The sequence below is a fragment of the Palaemon carinicauda genome, chromosome 34 (assembly GCF_036898095.1).
Source record: "Palaemon carinicauda isolate YSFRI2023 chromosome 34, ASM3689809v2, whole genome shotgun sequence".
In the NCBI taxonomy this organism is placed as follows: domain Eukaryota; kingdom Metazoa; phylum Arthropoda; class Malacostraca; order Decapoda; family Palaemonidae; genus Palaemon; species Palaemon carinicauda.
In genome coordinates, this window is record NC_090758.1 from 72,231,380 (window position 1) to 72,252,203 (window position 20,824).

The 20,824-nt window shown below is 42.3% G+C and overlaps 1 protein-coding gene across 1 annotated transcript in view; it reads left to right on the top strand.

The window, feature by feature from the left end:
* The window catches only part of LOC137626654 (DNA-directed RNA polymerase III subunit RPC5-like), a 136,946-nt gene that overhangs the window by 58,281 nt on the left and 57,841 nt on the right, over positions 1-20,824 (top strand). The window contains exons 4-6 of the mRNA XM_068357671.1: positions 2,776-2,975; positions 11,208-11,355; positions 20,088-20,314. Coding sequence (XP_068213772.1) covers positions 2,776-2,975; positions 11,208-11,355; positions 20,088-20,314 — 575 coding nt within the window. The remainder of the gene's footprint in view (positions 1-2,775; positions 2,976-11,207; positions 11,356-20,087; positions 20,315-20,824) is intronic.

Genomic DNA, 20,824 nt, shown 5'->3' on the forward strand with positions numbered 1-20,824 from the left:
CGGTGTTCCTGCTAGCTTTGGCCTCGGCCAAGAGAGTCAGTGAGCTTCATGGTCTCTCGTACGACGTCGCCCATTTAAGGGGATGGGGGGAGGTAACGTTCAGCTTCGTCCCTGAGTTTGTTCCAAAGACTCTGAACCCTGGAGTGCCGGACCCAAGGTTCGACTCCTTCCAGGTTTTGAGTCTCCCTTCTGTAACAGATGACCCAGACCATCTCCTACTGTGCCCAGTCAGGAGTCTGAGGTTGTACTGTATCTTAAAAGAACAGCTGCAGTTCGCCCCCAGGTGCGAGCTTTGTTCGTGAGCACCGGGAAGACAAAGAGGAAGGTCACCAGGAATACCATCTCGGCCTGGATCCGCAAGGTAATACATCTGGCCTTGAATCCTGACCCTCCTCCGTCACGTCGCCCTAGAGCGCATGACGTCAGGGGCGTGGCTACGTCCCTGGCCTTCAAGAAGAACTGTTCAGTGACGCAGGTCCTGTAAGCTGGGGTATGGAAGCATCATATTACCTTTACGGCCCACTACCTGCAAGACGTGACACACAGGAGGCTCGATACGTTTTCTATCGGCCCCGTGGTGGCTGCACAACAGCTGGTCTAACCTCAGGCTCCTTATTGGACAAGTAACAGAAGGTTGAAGGCATTGTTACTCGGTTTTAGTCTCTATGAATGAAAAGATCTGTCTGGCCCTTTTCTTTTCTTCATCCTCTCCTCCCTTGGAGAAAACAGCATCCTGGGTCATTTGCACAGCTGACCTCGAACCTCTGCAGGTAAACCATGCTTCATTAGTGTTCCTAGTATTAAGTTGTAATACTGTCATGTTCCCATACCCTGACAAGGTGGTATTGGGAGAGTCCTAGCCCAGATTTCCATCTGAAGAACTCCAGGTCATCTTTCTAGGACGAGTCACTGCTCACTTTCACACACAGCTTACGTAGGCCGCTGCAGTCTCACAACTGCCAGCGAGGAGCAGGGACCCCCTTACCCCATGAGTCCGTGCAAACTCGGGTTCGGGGTCCCCGGGCAAGCCAAAGCCAGTATGGCAGGGTACTTACCACCCTTCCTAAGGGTTGAGTCACCCCATGTAAATAGCGTGGTTTGTATTTCAGTTACGGAACAAATGACAAATTCGTAGATAATTTGTATTTTTCCTAACTATACAAACCTTAGCTATTTACACATATGTGCCCGCCAGCCCTGTCCCCCAAGATAAGTCCTACCTCTAAGTAAAGTGAGCCTTTTATTGGTGTGTGTGAGGGGGTGGGGGGTAGCTAGCTACCCCTCCCTACCCCCCGCTAACTAGCGGCGGGGTAGGAAACCCTCGTTAAAACTTTATGGCTCGTCATTCAGCTACGCCAAAGTAATTACCCCATGTAAATAGTTAAGGTTTGTATAGTTAGGAAAAATACAAATTATCTACGAATTTGTCATGTTTATTTAATTATCTGTTAGTTTGTTTGTTAGTAGGATTACATCAAGGCTTGTTGCTGGATCTTCACCAAATTTTAATAGTGGATAGGTATTATGATCCAGGAGAACCCATTGTGTACAGTATTGCGATTCTGGTTATTATATTATACTGTAGACTTATTCACGGTCAATGTATGGAAAAGGGAAAGCTAGGTCTCTTGACTTGTTATACAGTACAGTACGGTAGATTTATTCACGGTCAACATATATTGATGACCTTCATTAGCGGTCTGAAATCTCTGGATTGCACTTTTTACTTGTTCTTGATATATCATGATTTACTTGAGAACAAAGGAGTTTAAAGGCTGCTCATGAATCGTAGAGGCAAGGGATAATGACAGTGCCATATAGACTGGCCATATACATGCATGATCAGTGACCAAGCTTTGCTGTGTACCTTTAAAGGTTTAAAGGCCGCTCATGAATGGCAGGGGCAAGGGACAGTGACAAAAGCAAAGGATTGATATCTTTGGAACTTAAAATTTTTAAATCCTTGATTTTATTTATCATTGGGCTGCAGATTCAGTTTGCTTGCTTTGGAAAGTTGCCATCCAAATGCTTCTCGTTATTTTTCATGTAACTTGGCAGTAATATATAGTACTCTCCCAGGAAATTTTCCGTATTTTACTGAAATTCAAGAAATAATGTAAAAATAAAAAGGTACCATAATGAGGAATTTATTATTTGTAAATTATATTATTTATTAAAAAGCTTTCTTTCTAGAGTTTATATACTTTTAAGAAAGATTTAGACTTTTGATCTGTGTTATTCTCACATTACTTTCTGGTTTCATGGCGGCGTCAATGACCTTAGATGTCAGGATGCCTGAAAACTTTAAATCATTCATTCATTCATTCATTCTGGTTTCATGAATAAGGTAATCGTCAGTAAAGCAAGGCGAGCTTGTCAAAAGCCTCGAGTTAATACCATGTCCCAAGATTTTACCTCCGCCATTATCCTACTTTCTTTCTCGTATTTTTTATTATTTGTATCTTATTCTTATACTATTTACTTGTTCTTCTTTGTCTGCATCTTTTCCCACTTTTATGTGGGGTTGATGTTCACAATCTCCACTGGCCATATTGGTTTTGGCTAATTTTTCATGACCAGATGCCTTTCCTGCCGCCAACCCTCCCCATTTATCCGGGCATGGGACTGGCACCAAGTTTAGGCTGGCTTGCCCCCCTCAGTGGCTGGATGGGACCGGCACCAAGTTTAGGCTGGGTTAATCTTATACTATTTAATATGCTTGGTATATTAATAATGTTATTTCCACTGATACAGCGCATTACTTTTCCCACAAAGCAACGTGATGGACAAACTGGTGCTGACGTCGACTAAGGCGCTGAGTGACGTCAGTCGTTATGCAGTAGGCGTAGTCCGCGATTCTGGTCTCCACTTAACCCCCTTAGCGTCGGTGTTTGCCCTGCGGCCGTCCCTCTCCTATCTCGACCAGGCCGACAAACGCGGGAAAAAGGAGAGGAAGGACTCGACCGGAGAAGAGGGTAAGTTTTTACTGTTGGAAATATTTTTAGTACCAACATAACGACCTCGATAAAGATTTATAAAACTTTCTCTCTCTCTGTCGTCCTAAGTCGTGGCTCAACTTGTCACTTGCCATTTACTAAGAGACAAGAGAAGACAAGGCTTCCGGGCAAAAACCAGTAACTAATTATTATTATTATTGTCATTAGCTAAGCTAGAACCCTAGTTTGAGGAGCAGGATGCTATAAGCCCAAATAATGAACAGATTAAAATAGTCCAAAAACTGTAACTACATTTAAAAGATTATTTCATAAATATACACTGTGTATATATAAACTATAGAAACTTGAAAATAAAGAAAAGGAAGAGAAATAGATAGAATAATATGATTTACTTTTCTGCTCCTCACTTTGGTTAAGGGGACATGATAGGTTAGTGGTAACAACATAAATATGAATAGTTGTTCGGTTTTGCCATAACTTTATAAATCTGAATTATTGTTCATTGTGTTTGGCAGGGAAGTTCTGTCTTCACGTACCTCTTGGTACATGGCATTATTATTATTATTACAGTATTATTATTATTATTATTATTATCATTATTATTATTATTATTATTATTATTATTGTTATTATTATTATTATTATTATTACTTGCTAGGCTACAACCCTAGTTGGAAAAGGATGCCATAAGCCAGGGGCCCCTCAAGCAAGAGAACTCAAACCCAAGACAATGGAAGACCATGGTACAGAGGCTATGGCACCAGCCTAGACTAGAGAACAGTTATTTGATTTTGGAGTTTCCTAGAAGAGCTGCTTACCATAGCAAAAGTGGATAATTACAAGACAGTTAACTGGTTTATAAAGAGGCAGGTTGAAGTGTCCCGTTCTTTAGGTCCAGTCTAAGACAGAGATGAAGCCACATGAAAGCAAACTCAGTGTATCTAATACAGTATAATCCTTTATAAATGAGAACATGTTATTCTTACCTGCATTGGGGTGTGATCCAAGCAAGTACTCCAGACTTATGTGTTTCTGCTTCCGAGTGTGGATAATTTTTTTATGTTTTATCTGTGTGTATGTAGTATTAAATCTTTTTCAAGATTAATCTTACCCGATAATCATGTAGCTGTCAACTCTGTTGCCGACAGAAATCTACGGTCGGGATACGCCAGCGATCGCTATACAGGTGGGGGTGAACACCACGGCGCCATCTGTGGTCAGGTACTCCAGTACTTCTTGTCAACACCACCTCAATTTTTCCTCTGTCGTGCCTCCGGCTAGACCTACATGGATACGCTGTTGATTCTGGAGTTATTGCTCACGATTTGGTGATGTATTTGCTCTAGAGTTTAGCCTTCGCTATTCAGGAAGCTATATCATTAGCTTAGCAAGTTTTTGGAATTAATTTGATTTAATTTTTTATTTAATTTTGGTACGAAGAGAGTATGAACTCTCTTTCACTTTTAAATGGCCGACCCTTCCCTTAGACGGAAGTGTTGGTGTCGAAGAGAGTATAGACTCTCTTAATTTTGCTTAACAAGGTTATAGTTTTATTTTATATCTCTCCGCCTTTTATAGGCCTCTTTGATTAACTTCCTTTTATTATAAACTTATTAAAATTAATTTTTATATTTGTTTATATTCGACCTTTCCTAATAGTAGGCGGTCTTTTCTTGGAACCGAAGTTAATTAACATTGAGCCCGTCATTTCGTTTTTACCTGTTAACATATTATGCTATTTTAATGTTTTTGAAAGAATTTCTTTGATAGTCTTGTACTGTTTTCAAAGTTGAACTAACGTTTTGTTTTGTCTCTGCAGTTGTTGACGTTCAGAACGTTCAACTTGCGCTCTATCGTTACGATAGAGAGAGAGTCTATCACGGTGTCACGTTGCAGTAAGAGTAAACCGATTCTAGCGTTTTGTTCATTTTTTCTTAGCTTAAATGGTTTTAATTCTAATAAAGGAACTTTTTATTTGGGAAATCTTTCAGTTTTTTTCCTTTAACAATAATATGTTTTAACGATATATATAATTGGGCTCTTCTCTCAGGTGCTAAGTCAAGAGAGAGAGAGAGAGAGATAGAGACGGAGGGAGAGAGAGGAGGATAAACGTTTCGTTCAAGCGGGTAACGTTGTTATCGTTTTTGCTCTTCTCCCTAGTCTCTTTAGGGGAAGAAGGTAAACGTTTCTAGAGTTTTATTCTTGTTCTCAGGCTTTATGCGGTGAGAGATTTTAAACGTAGTTTTTTTTTATCTAGTGTTTAGTCTCTTTTCCAGCCACTGAATTATTTATCTTTCATTATGTTTTTCTGTTACATTGTAATACTGTTTTCGCAATTACTAACTTTTAATGAAGGATAGAATTGCGTGTTTCAGGTACAAACCACTTAAAGTTTCGAGTTCAGTGAAATAAGTGCAAACAGAAAATCAAAAGTGATAAAGTGATAAGCGCAAAGTGTTACAGTGTTGCGTTCGAGGGTTCGTCTGTTCGTGCCAGTTGTTCGCCTAGTCTGGGACCTCTTACAAGCTCCCAAGCCCAGGGGAGAAGTAATGTCGAAGGACTTATGGGTTCAGCAGGCCTTGATCGACGAACAGACGTTTCCCTCCGTGGTTTCGGGTGTAACCAACTCACGTAGCCGACGTGATCACCCCACCCACACAAAGACGAGAGAGCCCTTTTATTCCTCGTCTGCGGAAGAGGTTTCTCGCAGAAACCATGGACCAAATCTTGCAGCTTTTAAGTGCAAGTCGGTCCCTTCCGCGCAAGTCCAACTCCTAGGTGGTGCCATTAGCACTGGGTCAGTTCGGACTTGCTGCAGTACGACACCTGCACACCTCCCAGAGAGGCAAGGTGGTATCGCAACAGACAGTAACTCCGTCTGTTGCCGCACCAGCTGTTTTAGACCCTCAGTTTCAACGGACAGTAGCTCCGTTTGTTGTTGTCTTTCTTAAACTCTAGTGGTCTATGCTGCTGACAAGCAGTCTCAGCTTGCGGTGTTAATGCAGGAGTTTCAGGCAGAGAAGGTTAGCAAACCTCCTCCTGCGAGCGCTCATGAGGCAGCCGCCTCAACTCCACCTCTGCGCAGTCCACCCTGCCAGACGTATGATGTTGAGGTTCCTCAACCTACCTCCACGCGTGAGCTGCCGCATTGGGAGTTGCCAGATACCAGCGCTGTGCAGCAACCTCCACTTTCCTTGAGGCAGGAGCCTCTTGCTATGCGGCAACCTCCTCAACACTTGAGGCAGGAGCCTTATGCTTTGCAGCAACCTCCTCTACCCTTGAGGCAGGAGCTTCATGTGTTGCGACAACCTCCTCCATCCTCGAGGCAGCAACCTCTTGCGTTGCGGCAACCTCCACCATCCTTGAGGCAGCAACCTCAACTCTTGCGGCAGCCACCTCCACTCTTGAGGCAAGAACCTCAACTCTTGAGGCAAGAGCCTCAACTCTTGAGGAACCTCATGCTATGAGGCAGCCGCCTCAACGCATGCAGCAACCGCATTCTTCACAGCATGAGCCTCTCTCTGCGCAGCTACCTCCTCAACCCTTGAGGCAGATGCAACTCTTGAGGCAGGAACCTCACAGGAGCCTCATGCTATGCGGCATCCTCCTCAAACCATGAGGCAGGAGCCTCATGCTATGCGGCATCCTCCTCAACCCATGAGGCAGGAGCCTCATGCTATGGGACATCCTCCTCTACGCATGAGGCAGCCTCATGCTATGCGGCATCCTCCTCAACCCATGAGGCAGGAGCCTCATGCTATGCGGCATCCTCCTCAACCCATGAGGCAGGAGTCTCATGCTATGAGGAGCCTCATGCTATGCGGCATCCTCCTCAAACCATGAGGCAGGAGCCTCATGCTATGCGGCAACCGCCTCAACCCATGAGGCAGGAGCCTCATACTATGCGGCATCCTCCTCAACGCATGCGGCATAAGCCTCATCCCTTGCAGCTTGAGCCTCATCCCATGCAGCATGAGTCTCATACCATGCAGCATGAGCCTCATCCCATGCAGCATAAGCCGCACGCTCTGCATACAGCATGCTCTGCTTACCTTACCGCATGCTTCTCAGTCACACATCTTTGGTTGTTGCCAACTCACTAGACTGTCAAGCAGTTTCATAACGTTGCCTTCTAGTCTGCTGCTTTTGCACCAGTGAAACCTTCACTGAGAGAACTTAGCTTTTCTCGGATATGGTTCCTGTAGATGAGAAAGTGCTATTCTCCCTCCTTCTGATTTTCCATTGAGGACTCTGTCATTTGGAGAGGAGCCTTTAGCTGCTTAGCCTCCTATGGACTTTTATTTAAGCATAGCATGCTTCCAGGGAGGGTAATGGTTCCACTTCAGTCGCTAACCCCGTCTGTTACCACACCTGCTCCCATAGACCTTGAGCTGTGTTGCAAGACATGCAGTCCAAGCTTAGTCCTTGTTAGAGGATTTTTTGTTTACGGAGTCAGTGTGTCACTGGGAAGACGTTCAACAACCAGCAGAAGTGACTTGTTGTGACGCAGTGCGGCAACCTCAGCAACCCGATAAGGAGTTGTCTGTACGACCCAGACAGTCTAGACAGCTTCGGGTTGTCACTGTACTTCCTCGCTTCCCCATGGTTGACAGTTCACAGACTGTGCAGCAGTACCATGATCTTGTGTCCGGCTCCGTCAGACGACTAGCTTTTAAGAGCTCCCACAAGTCGTCGCTGTCTGGAGATTCTCAGATGGACTATGGATCTGACCAAGGAACTGGGCCTCCTGGTCAATTTTGAGGAGTCCCAGCTCGTCCCATCCCAGACCATTGTCTACCTGGGTATGGATCTTCAGAGTCGAGCTTTTCGGGCTTTTCAGTCGGCCCCAAAGATATACTAAGCCCTAGATTGCATCCAGAGCATGCTGAGAAGGAACCGATGCTCAGTCAGGTAGTGGATGAGTCTAACAGGGACACTTTCATCGCTGGCCCTGTTCATCGAGTTAGGGAGACCCCACCTCCCCCCCTTCAGTATCATCTAGCGGCTCACTGGATAAAGGACATGACGCTAGAGACGATCTCAGTTCCTGTTTCCGAAGAGAGGAGGTCTACTCTCACGTGGTGAAAGAACAGCTTTCTTCTCAAGGAAGTCTACCTTTGGCTGTTCAGAAACCCGACCTCCGTCTCTTCTCTGACGCATCAGACACGGGCTGGGGTGCGACTTTGGACGGACAGGAATGCTCGGGAACATGGAATCAGGAGCTAAGGACACTTCACATCTATTGCAAGGAGCTGTTGGCGGTTCATCTGGCCTTGATAAACTTCAAGTCCCTCCAGCTTAACAAGGTGGTGGAGGTGGACTCTGACAACACCACAGCCTTGGCTTACATCTCCAAGCAGGGAGGGACTCATTCGTGGAAGTTGTTCTAGATCGCAAGGGACCTCCTCATCTGGTTAAAAGATCGAAAGCTCACGCTGGTAACGAGGTTCATTCAGGGCGATATGAATGTCATGGCAGATCGCCTTAGCCGGAAGGGTCAGGTCATCCCCACAGAGTGGACCCTTCACAAGAATGTTTGCAGCAGACTTTGGGCCCTGTGGGGTCAGCCAACCATAGATCTGTTCGCTACCTCGATAACCTAGAGGCTCCCGTTGTATTGTTCTCCGATTCCAAACCCAGCAGCAGTTCACGTGGATGCTTTTCTGCTGGATTGGTCCCATCTCGACCTGTATGCATTCCCGCCGTTCAAGATTGTCAACAGGGTACTTCAGAAGTTCGCCTCTCGCAAAGGGACACGGCTGACGTTGGTTGGCTCCGCTCTGGCCCGCGAGAGAATGGTTCATAGAGGTACTGCAATGGCTGGTCGACATTCCCAGGACTCTTCCTCTAGGAGTGGACCTTCTACGTCTACCTCACGTAAAGAAGGTACATCCAAACCTCCACGCTCTTCGTCTGACTGCCTTCAGACTTTCGAAAGACTCTCAAGAGCTAGGGGCTTTTCGAAGGAGGCAGCCAGAGCGATTGCCAGAGCAAGGAGGACATCCACTCTCAGAGTCTATCAGTCTAAAGGGGAAGTCTTCCGAAGCTGGTACAAGGCCAATGCAGTTTCCTCATCCAGTACCACTGTAACCCAGATTGCTGACTTCCTGTTACATCTAAGGAACGTAAGATCCCTTTCAGCTCCTACGATTAAGGGTTACAGAAGTATGTTGGCAGCGGTTTTCCGCCACAGAGGCTTGGATCTTTCCACCAACAAAGATCTACAGGACCTCCTTAGGTCTTTTGAGACCTCAAAGGAACGTCGGTTGTCCACTCCAGGCTGGAATCTAGACGTGGTCCTAAGGTTCCTTATGTCATCAAGATTTGAACCTCTCCAATCAGCCTCTTTTAAGGACCTCACATTAAAAACTCTTTTCCTCGTGTGCTTGACAACAGCTAAAAGAGTAAGTGAGATCCAGGCCTTCAGCAGGAACATAGTTTTCACATCTGAAACGGCTACATGTTCCTTGCAGCTCGGTTTTTTGCTAAAACGAGCTTCCTTCACGTCCTTGGCCTAAGTCGTTCGAGATCCCAAGCCTATCCAACTTGGTGGGGGACGAACTGGAGAGAGTACTTTGCCCAGTTAGAGCTCTTAGGTACTATCTAAAAAGGTCATAACCTTTACGAGGACAATCAGAAGCCTTATGGTGTGCTATCAAGAAACCTTCTCTTCCAAGGTCTAAGAACTCAGTTTCTTACCTATTCAGGCTTCTGATTAGGGAAGCACATTCTCATCTGAAGGAAGAAGACCTTGCTTTGCTGAAGGTAAGGACACATGAAGTGAGAGCTGTGGCTACTTCAGTGGCCTTCAAACAGAACCGTTCTCTGCAGAGTGTTATGGATGCAACCTATTGGAGAAGCAAGTCAGTGTTCGCACCATTCTATCTCAAAGATGTCCAGTCTCTTTACGAGAACTGTTACACCCTGGGACCATTCGTAGCAACGAATGCAGTAGTAGGCGGGGGCTCAGCCACTACATTCCCATAATCCCATAACCTTTTTAACCTTTCTCTTGAATACTTTTTATGGGTTGTACTGTCGGCTAAGAAGCCTTCCACATCCTTGTTGATTTGGCGGGTGGTCAATTCTTTCTTGAGAAGCGCCGAGGTTAAAGGTTGTGATGAGGTCCTTTAGTATGGGTTGCAGCCCTTTATACTTCAGCACCTAAGAGTCGTTCAGCATCCTAAGAGGACCGCTACGCTCAGTAAGAAAGACGTACTTAATAAAGGCAGAGTAATGGTTCAAGTCGTCTTCCTTACCAGGTACTTATTTATTTTATGTTATTTTTGAATAACTAATAAAATAAAATACGGGATACTTAGCTTCTTTGTTAACATGTATGCTGGTCTCCACCCACCACCCTGGGTGTGAATCAGCTACATGATTATCGGGTAAGGTTAATATTGAAAAATGTTATTTTCATTAGTAAAATAAATTTTTGAATATACTTACCCGATAATCATGATTTAATTGACCCACCCTTCCTCCCCATAGAGAACCAGTGGACCGAGGAAAAAATTGAGGTGGTGTTGACAAGAAGTACTGGAGTACCTGACCACAGATGGCGCTGTGGTGTTCACCCCCACCTGTATAGCGATCGCTGGCGTATCCCGACCGTAGATTTCTGTCGGCAACAGAGTTGACAGCTACATGATTATCGGGTAAGTATATTCAAAAATTTATTTTACTAATGAAAATAACATTTTGTTCTTGTGTGAGTAGTATTTTCTATGCCCCAATTTGAAGGCTAGAAAAACTTCGGTATTTACGGAAAGTCGTCAGCTTGCAAACATATTAAATTCAAAGAAGCTGTTTGCTAGTCGAATTTTTTAAGTTTTGGCCTGTTGGAGCCCCTGGGCTTATAGCATCTTGCTTTTCAAACTAGGGTTGTAGCTTAGCAAGTAATGATAATAATAACAACAATAGTGTAGTCTTCACCTGACTCACATGCCTATATTTTCAGCTGCAAAGTCAACAAATAAACATGTTTCTTATTACAAATGTCAGCTTCCTTACTACATTGCATTATATAATATTATTTTACAGTATTTTAATATGAACTTTTGATACATTATTTGAGGTTTACGATTTCAGGTGGGTTTGAGTTTGTACAGTATCTCCGAATGTTTGCAAGTTGAGGAGCTTCCAGTAATTATTTTATGAATTCTGTAGCTGTTCGGAATATCACTCGTGGAAAACTAAACGATCGGTTATCATGTGAGTATGTCGCTGATCAAAATTTTCTTCCAGATTCTGACGAAGAGGACAAGGTCAAAAAAGTCACGGTGAGGTTTGAAAAGCCCGAGACGGAACGAAGCCGCAAGGCCAAGGAAAAGAGCTACGGGTTTTTGCTCCGGCAGATTAAAGAGGAGCCGTGGATTGAGGTGAATTATAACAAGTGAGTATCAGAATTGCATTTTTACTCAAATTTGTTGGTATTTTAATGTTTTTCTTATTTATGCTAATGCCAGTTGGACACATTTAGGTGCACATATTCTTAAGAATTCTAATTCTCAAATGAAATAGAAAAGAGAAACAAGGCAAAAAGTATTGGATTTAATCTTAAAAGAGTTAATAAACTGTCTTGTGATTGAGGGAATTTATAAACTGTTCTGAGAGTGAATTAGAAAAGGATTAGATTTAGGAAAAGTGATGATAAACTGTCTCTTAAGGGAATTTATAAACTTCTGATAGTTAATTCATAAACTGACCAGTAAAAAAACTCCCAAATTATCCAGTGAGTGAATTCATAAATTGCACAGTGAGTGAATTTTATAAACTGCAGTAAGCAAATTGACAAACTGTCCACATGAAAAACGAAAGGTTTTATAAAGGCAAGGAAACAAGTTGAAAGCGAATTCCATTTCTCAGTGAGGAAGGACAAGGCTGTCTGTTAAGCTGACGATACCAAAGCTGCCAATATCAAGATCATTCAAGTTTGGCATTCCCCCTTGAGGTCACTTTTAAGAATGGCCTAATCTCAATCAGTACAAATTAGATGGAGCAGCCAAGGATGTTTTATTTATCAAATGAATTTTATTAGGCTCAATTTTATCAAGGAAATAAACAAAATAAAATGTACCCAAATATGAGGGCATTATTCCAAAAAAAGGAAGAGTAAGGTCACCAATGTTATTATTATTTTGGGGAGGGTTAACCACAGTCTACAGAGACTGGTGGTTTATAGTGTGGGGTTTGAGATTATATCCAGCTTCCTTAGAAGTCTGTCACATTCTTAACTATTCTTGCTGTTTCAAGTAGCGTGCACACTTTAGCACCAGTCCTGGGGCTAAATTGGCTCCTACCTTCTCAAGATTCCTTTTCAATGACTTGGGTATGGTCTCTAGTGTTCCTGTGATTATTGGCACCCCTTCTACCTGTATATTTCATACCCTTCTCAATTCAATTTGCAAATCCTGATACTTTTTTTCTTATTTTCTCTCCCCCGTTATCTTCCACGCCCGAGTCCCACGTTAATGCGACATTTACGAGTGATACTTTTTCGACCAGTGACGTTCCAAAACCCTCGTTTCTATGACTCGAGCTCTTCTTTCCCACTGCAGATTATACATCTTTAGTTTCTTACATTCGTTCAAGTTATAATTCAATGTATTTTTCTTAGTAAACTTATAATATTCCAATTTTCTTTGCAGAATTTCACCAGTTATTGCAAAACTCAAAGTATACCTTTCATTATCAAGTACTCACCACTCCTGTGATGTCTGGTCGATGTGCTTTTTTATCACTCCATCTGTCCTTATACTGTAGTCCCAGAGTAGTTAAGCCTGATCATTTTCTACCAAATCTTGAGGTTGATGTTCGTACCATTTGTTGCTGCATTGCATTTCATATTTTCTGCGTACTCCAAAGGAGAGCTTTAGTCACTGTACCATGTTTCTTGTATTGATGCTAAGCAAGTGCTGGACAGTCACTAGCAACGTGGTTAATGGTTTCTTTTTTTAACATTCTTTTCCTGCGTTTTCATGTGATGTTATATCCGTATACTGTATAGCTCATTGAGTATATCTTATTCTTGTGGCTAAAGGTCACACAGAATTAGGTGTCTAAACCAGCAAGAAAGGTTCTACATATTTTTTGTCTCTAAACAGCACAGACAACAGTAGGAGCCAGACTAAACAACTTCTGGCGAATCTGTGGGAGGAGAGGAGTAGACCTTTGGTCAGTACTATCTCTAAAGGAGGGATGCGGATTCCTTTTGCTAGTGAAACCTCCTTTAATAGTAACTCCGATAGACCTCTCTGACATACAGAGAGGAGCCAAAGAGACAGGCTATGCAACATCAAATATCTCTTCTTGGAGAAGGAGACTATTGACCAGTCCTGGTTTTAAGTGCTCTCAACGCCTTCGTTCAGAAGACAAAGTTATCCATGGAGACTTTGATATCAGTTCTAGCAGCAGTAAGGAAGGACGTCTGGATGATCTCTTTAGACCTCCAGGAGGCTTTCTTCCACATCTTCATCCATCCGAACTTCAAGCAATACCTGAAGGTTCGTGTATAGGAGGAAGTTATCCAGCTTTGGGCTCTATGTTTCGGCCTAAGCACCAGCCCTCAGTAGATGGTGCGTCTGCTAGGACCTGTCGTTCTTCTAACCATAGACCTCTTCCAAGCTCCCCAATCCCTAGGAGAATGATTGTCGACCATAGATCTCTTTAAAGCTACCCAACCCCTGGGAGAAGGAATTTTGATGTTCTACCCATAGACCTCTTCCAAGCTCCCCAGCCTCTGGGAGAAGGAATGTCGACCATAGATCTCTTCCAAACTCCCCTACCCCGGGGAGAAGGAAAGTCGAACGACAAAAGGAAACGAGATGTTTTAGCTCCCGAGCAGGCGAGGAACGAGCATACCTATCGACACCTTCCAAGACGCTCGCCTTCTCATAGGGAAGGTGAGGTTAAAGTGTTTTCGTCATCTTCGGATGACGTAGTGCCCAGACGAGGCTGGTGTCAAGCTTCCAGACCTCTGAAAAGGAAGATGGACACCGTCAATTATCGTCCTATCATGACACCGTAAAGCACTGGTTGTGGGCTTTAGAGCAGTCCTGAGCGTTTTCATTCTACCGAAGAAAGCTCTCCTGCCAAGCGTCCTTTCGGGACGTCGGCAACTGTCAAGAAATGTCCAACTCACCCAGTTGCAGGACAGTTTTCTGAGCCTGGCATGACCTTGGTTCTTGCTCCTCCTCCACCTTCAATCTGGTTATTGTCTTCAGGACGCTGCACGCTCTTTAAACGGCGTAGGAAGCGGACTTGTGGTAAACATGATGTCTCCTGTATCACAACAAAATATACAACAGAAACTCTCTTTGCTCATGCAAGTTTTTCAGCCTGCAGACAACAAGAGAGTAGCAGGCCTGGACCCTAAGCATCAGGAAGCTTCACACCTGGACGCCAAGCGTCGTAAGGCTTATAGTCGAGAGGTTCTTGACAACGAACGTCTTTACAACTCCATCGTTAAATGGCGTGTTTCAGTCGCTTTAACCAAAAGGAGTCAAGCGGCCAGACGGGATGTCGAGCGTCAAGCTAATGTGATGTCGAGTGTCCAGCTAACGTGACGTCGAGCGTCCAGCTTAAACGTGACGTTGAGCGTCCAGCTTAAACGTGACGTCGAGCGTCCAGCAGGACGTGACGTCAAGCGTCCAGCAGGACGTGACGTCGAGCGTCCAGCAGGACGCGACGTCGAGCGTCCTGCAGGACGCGACGTCGAGCGTCCTGCAAGACGCGACGTCGAGCATCAAGCAGAACGCGACGTCGAGCATCAAGCAGAACGCGACATCGAGCATCAAGCAGAACGCGACGTCGAGCATCAAGCAGAACGCGACGTTGAGTGTCAAACAGCTCGTGACGTGTACGCTTTCCACCGTTCAATATTCATTACAAAGTGATGGAAAAAAGTTTGGGTCACCCGAAGGGACCAGATTGACTCTAGTGGCCCACTTTTGGCCCTCAAGAGAGTGGTTCACAGAGGTTCTGGAATGGATGGTAAACACTCCAAGAAGTTTTTCATTAAGAGTACTTCTACTGATAACTCTACTTGGAAAGTTACCATCAACAATCTCCAAGCTCTTCATCTAACTGTCTTCAGATTATCGGAAAACTCACAAGAGCTAGAGGTTTTTCGAAGGAGGCAGCTAGGGCTATTGCAAGAGCAAGAAGGACGTCTTCCTTCTAGGTTTACCAATCCAAGTAGGATGATTTTAGAGAGTGGTGCAGAGTCAACTTTGTTTCCTCTCCCAGTACCTCTATAACTCAGATTACTGACTTCCTGTTATATCTTCAAAGGAACGTAATTTTTTCATCCTCTTCCATCAAAGGATACAAGAGTATGTTAGTAACCGTATTCAGGCCAATACTTGGACCTTTCCTATATTAAAGACCTACAGGAACTTCTCAAATCGTTCGAAACATCAAAGCAATAGTTCTAGGATTCACCAGCTTGGAATCTGGATATACTGTACTCCTGAAGTTCATTAAGAGTGACAGGTTTGAGCCCTTGCATTCAGCTTCATTTAAGGACCTCACGATGAAGACTCTATTTTTAGTTAGTTTGACTACAGATAAAAGAGTCTGTGGGATTCATGCTTTTTGTGAAAACGGTTTTCTCAAGATACAAAGCTATCGGCTCATTGCAGTTAGGCTTTCTCACCAAGAATGAACGTTCTTCTCAACCTTGGCCCATGGCTTTCGAGTTTCCGAACCTTTCGGATATGGTTGGCGAGGAGTTGGAGAAGGGTCCTGTGTCCAGTAAGAGCCCTGAAGTTCTTCCTGGACTGAACGGTAAAGTTGCGAGGCAAGACAGGAGCTCTTTGGTGCTCGGTCTAGAAGCCCTCGTTTCAGAGGTCGAAGAATGCACTTTCATTCTTCATCAGGCTCTTAATAAGAGAAACTCATGCACTTTGCAGTAAGGCAGACCGCAAGCATTTCAAAGTCAGGCGCATGAAGTTAGAACTGTAGCAACTTCGGTGGCCTTCAGGCAGAATAAATTGTTGCAGAGCATTATGGACACAACCTTTTGAAGGAGTAAATCTGTGTTCACTTCACATTATTTAAAACGTGTCCAGACTCTTTATGAGGACTGCTTCACTCTGGGACCATTCGTAACAACGAGTGCTGGAGTGGGGGAAGGATCCACCACTACATTCCCATAATCCTAATACCCTTTTTTTCTCTTGGAACTTTTGTATTTTTATGGTTGTTCGTGGAGATTGCGACAGTCTTCCACAATCATTGACTTTAGCAGGTGGTCAATTTGTTCCTCGAGAGCACCCCGGAACAACGGTATTGGAGGAGGTCCTATCACATAGAGGTTTTTAGACCGGTTCGACAGCTCCTAAAGGTCTTCAGCCCCCTGGGTGGATCGCTGGATCTCATAAGGAAAGCGGACATAATGAAAGAATTCATTGAAGTCAGCTTCCTTATCAGGTACAAACCCTTAAGCATGTTTATTAACTCTTAAGTAAAATTCCAACAATGTTGGCTGTCTCTAACCCTCCACCAAAGGTGTTAATCAGCTATATATATATAACTACTGGCTAAGTCTTATGTTTAAAAATGATATTTTCATTATAAAATAAATTTTTGAACATACTTACCCGGTAGTTATATATAATTAAATTCCCACCCTCCTCCCCTCTAGAGACTAGAGGCATGGAAGATATGAGGAATCATGGAATGGTTCCAGGTATCTCGCTAGGGGCGCACAAGTGGTACACCTGGCTACCCAATCTGCGATTGCCGCGAGTTTTGAAATTTCTGCCGGACGTCAGGGACGTATAGCTATAGTGTATATATAACTACCAGGTAAGTATGTTCAAAAATTTATTTTATAATGAAAATATCATTTTGGTGTGTAAAGTCCTTGGAGCATGTGATGCCCTTCTTACAATCTCCAATGCTGTACAGAAATCCCTTGATTTTGGTCAGGAAGTTCGTATGATTGGCCTTGATTTTAGTGCTGCCTTTGACCATGTCAATCGTGAGGCCCTTATTTTCAAACTCTTAACAGCTGGGAGTGGGTGGGTTGTCTTTTAGCATTATTATGGAATTTTTAAGCAAAAGATCACTAAGAGTTGTTGATGGGCACCATAGTGAGTATAGGAATGTGATATCTGATGTTCCTCAGGGTAGTGTTCTTGGCCCATTACTTTTCATACTATATACACATGACATGTGGTTTGACCTAGAAAACCTACTAGTTGCATATGCAGATGATGCTAGTCGCTTTAGATCAATTCCATCTCCTTAATGTAGATCTGGGCTTGTTGAATCCCTTAATAAAGATCTAGCTAAAATTAGTGCATAGTGCAAATTATGGGGACATGAAGTTGAATCCTAACAAAACTCAAAGTATAATGGTACGTAGTTCAAGGACAGTGGCTTCTCAACATTCGGATCTCAGCATTGATAATGTTTCTTTATCTCTGTATAACTTTTAAAGTGTAATTCTTGACAAAATTTACTTTTGAGAAACACATTAGGTCTGTGTCTTCTTCCATTGCACAAAAATTGGCTTAGTGAGAAAGTCTTTTAAGATATTTGGTGTTCAATCAATTCAGAAGAAATGTTTTAATTCTTTTATTCTACTTTGTTTCGAGTATTGTTCTGTCTGATCTTCAGCTGCAGATTCTCATCTTAATTTGTTGGACAGGAACTTACGGTCTATTAGGTTTCTTATTCCTGATCCAGATATTAATCTCTGGCACCATCATTCAATTAGTTTGTTATGCATTTTGCATAAGATTTTTTATAATTCTTATCGTCCTTTACATTAAGATCTTCCTGGACAGTTCCATCCTGTTTGTAATACTAGTCATGCTTTTATTTCGGTTAGTTGAATCGATTGAACTTCAGAAGTTCAAGTATGCAGCAAATGCTTTTATATTGAAGAGGCTGACATAAGTCTTTTTATAGTATATATATGAAACATCTGTTTTAAGTTTACTGTTTTTAGAATATTTTACTTTGATTGTTGATTATTTCTCAGGTCGTTTATTTCCTTATTTCCTTTCTTCATTGGGCTATATTTTCCCTGTTGGAGCCCTTTGGCTTATAGCAACTTGCTTTTCTAACTAGGGTTGTAGCTTAACTAGTAATGATAATAATAAAGATAATAATAGGTCAGTCTAAGAGTCAGGTTCTAGAATGGTAAGTTATTCTTCGGGTTTAAACCAGTGCAGCCGATAGTGACGTGCTGTGTGTTAAGATTTCTAAACCACCAGATCACACCTTTTCTGGTCTTTAGTCTGTGGATGAAACCTCAATATAAATGCTATTTCCATTGCTGGTACCTCTAAGAGGCCAATCCTCATTTCGCTAATTTATACCTTTGAGATGTGACTTATGAATGAATATTGTATTCATTACCGTTGGGAGTAGTTGTAGTAGCCAGGCTGGTTTTTCCATCAACAGAGGACACAGAGGGATTATTTTCCTCTTCCTTTTTAGTATCTTGCCTCTAATGATATTAAGAGGACTTGTTTTCAGGAATTACCAACGTCTAGGTCTGTATGGCAAACTTCTCCATTCACCAAGCGAAATAACATTTACGTAATAGTAACCCCTCTGGTTTATCTTTTAGGGTTCGCCTTCATATGCAACTTGCCAATCGAATCTGTTTTGAGCCGCTATCCTATACAGTGTAGCGATTCAGGCCATATAAGGAAGTAATGATTTTGCAATGAAGCAATTATGATGCACAATCACGCCTAGAAAGAGAATGTCGGTATAAAATGAGCGCAAAATAACAATGTTCGTTAATGTCTATGGCAACCTTGAGGAGAGAGAAGAGACGTCCGCTCTCTATAAGCCAAAGAGAAAAAGTGAATAGTTCACCACTCTGTGAGTATATATACAGGTGGGTGGTACCCCTAGAACCCCCTCCTCCCCATCCAGTCTGTGGGTAGAGTTGCTACCTTGCACCTAGAGTCTAATTGGCTACCTTTCAGCTTTGCCAAAAGAATATCCATGATAAATAACTCTGGGTTTGTATTAGTTACAAATTATCTACAAATTTATCAATTTTACATATTTTTGCAACTGTAAAGTTTGTAGAGGACAAAAATATTTATGTTTTGTGAAGAAAAGTTTGTTGAGCATTTTATCTGATTTTGTGAGTGTCTCTGTTTTCAAGATTTTAAAATGTATAAGAAGCATAGGTTTTATAGATAAGATTTAATTTCTGTTTATCACAGATTCATATCTTATTATTTCTTTTTTTGATTTATTAGATCCAATATATTTATATATAATTCAGGCCATTTATATAAGAGTAGAGTTCAACTCATTTGACTGATATATCTCCACATTTTTACTAATAATAATAGACACAAAACTCTTATAGTATTCTGTATTATCTCCTAGCAGGCGTGTTAATCCTGCAAATTCATTCGTAAAATACATAAAAGTGGGACATGTTCACGCGATTAATGATGTTCTCTCTGCTAGACAAAAACTACAGTGTGTGTGTGGACATTTGGAAATTATGATTGTGGTCTGTATGTGAAAGACAAATTGTATTGATAAACCTTTAGGCGCTCATTTGATTTTTAGCATCTAGACTCTAATTTGACCAATAGCTTCCAGGCACTCATTTGACAATTTGTTTTTTTAAAACATGTAAATTTTAAATGAACTTGTATTTTCATTTACTGTAATGTACTTTTTCTTATCCTTATCCACTCTGCAACTTCTGATTACAGTGTCTTATTTCTCCATCGTGCAATTTGATAAACCTCTAGATACTCATTTGATTTTTAGTGTCTAGACTCTGATTTGACTATTAGCTTCCAGACACACTTTTGACAATTTTGTTTTTTGAAAAATGCAAATTTTAAATGACCTTGTATTTTCATTCACCTTACTGTACTTTTTCTTATCTTTATCCACTTGACAATTTAAGTGACCTTGTACTTTTTCTTATTCTTATCCACTCTACAACTTAAGTGACCTTGTACTTTTTCTTATCTTTATCCACTCTACAACTTAAGTGACCTTGTACTTTTTCTTATTCTTATCCACTCTACAACTTCTAATTACAACCTCTGATTTCTCCATCGTGCAATACTTAATTAGCTATGTTCTCTGAAGGAAATTTTCATTTAATATTCTACTTTCCAGGTACGGCAGTGACAAGAGCGAGTTCGAGTCTCGCAAACTGTACTGCATGTACGAAGACGAACTGGTGGACCAGTTCAGCCTGTCGTCGAAGGACTATCTCAACCAGTTAGTACCGCCAACGGAAGAGGTGAAGATGCTTACTCCTGGACTCCCAACTCATCTGATGTCAAAGTCAGGGTTGATATCCCTTGATCTTCACAACCATGTGAAGACTGTTATGATCAATGGTAATATATATATATAAAAAGTTTAATTTTCTGACAAAGGCCATCTTCCTTATTGTGTATCACATTTGTTGTTTCCATATTCGGCACATGACGATTCAGTAAGTGCTGGGAGGAGTGAGCCAAAGCATGAGTTTTTAAAAAACTGGTTGAGGGTACACTCGAGCACACTATTCTAGTTTCTAGTTTAGTCTCGTGGGAAATGTTCTTCACATGTTTAGCAATGGTATGATTGTTAATCTTCTTCTGTAAGTAGTATTGTCAATATTTTTTTGCTGAAAGTGTATCAAAGTAGTACAATTTCAAACAGTTTAGTTAAGAATGAAGGCCTATAGAAGGACTCGGGGAAAACAGAAAAATAGGTTTAGAGGGAGACCCAAACCTAGTTAGGAAAAGAGTGGAAAAACTCATAAAAAAGCTGGCAGTGGCTATGATCTCCATACCCCCATAGAGGAAGAAGGTTTAAAACTGTTTGGAATGATATGGTCTCCGTAACGACCAGAAATCCTAGGA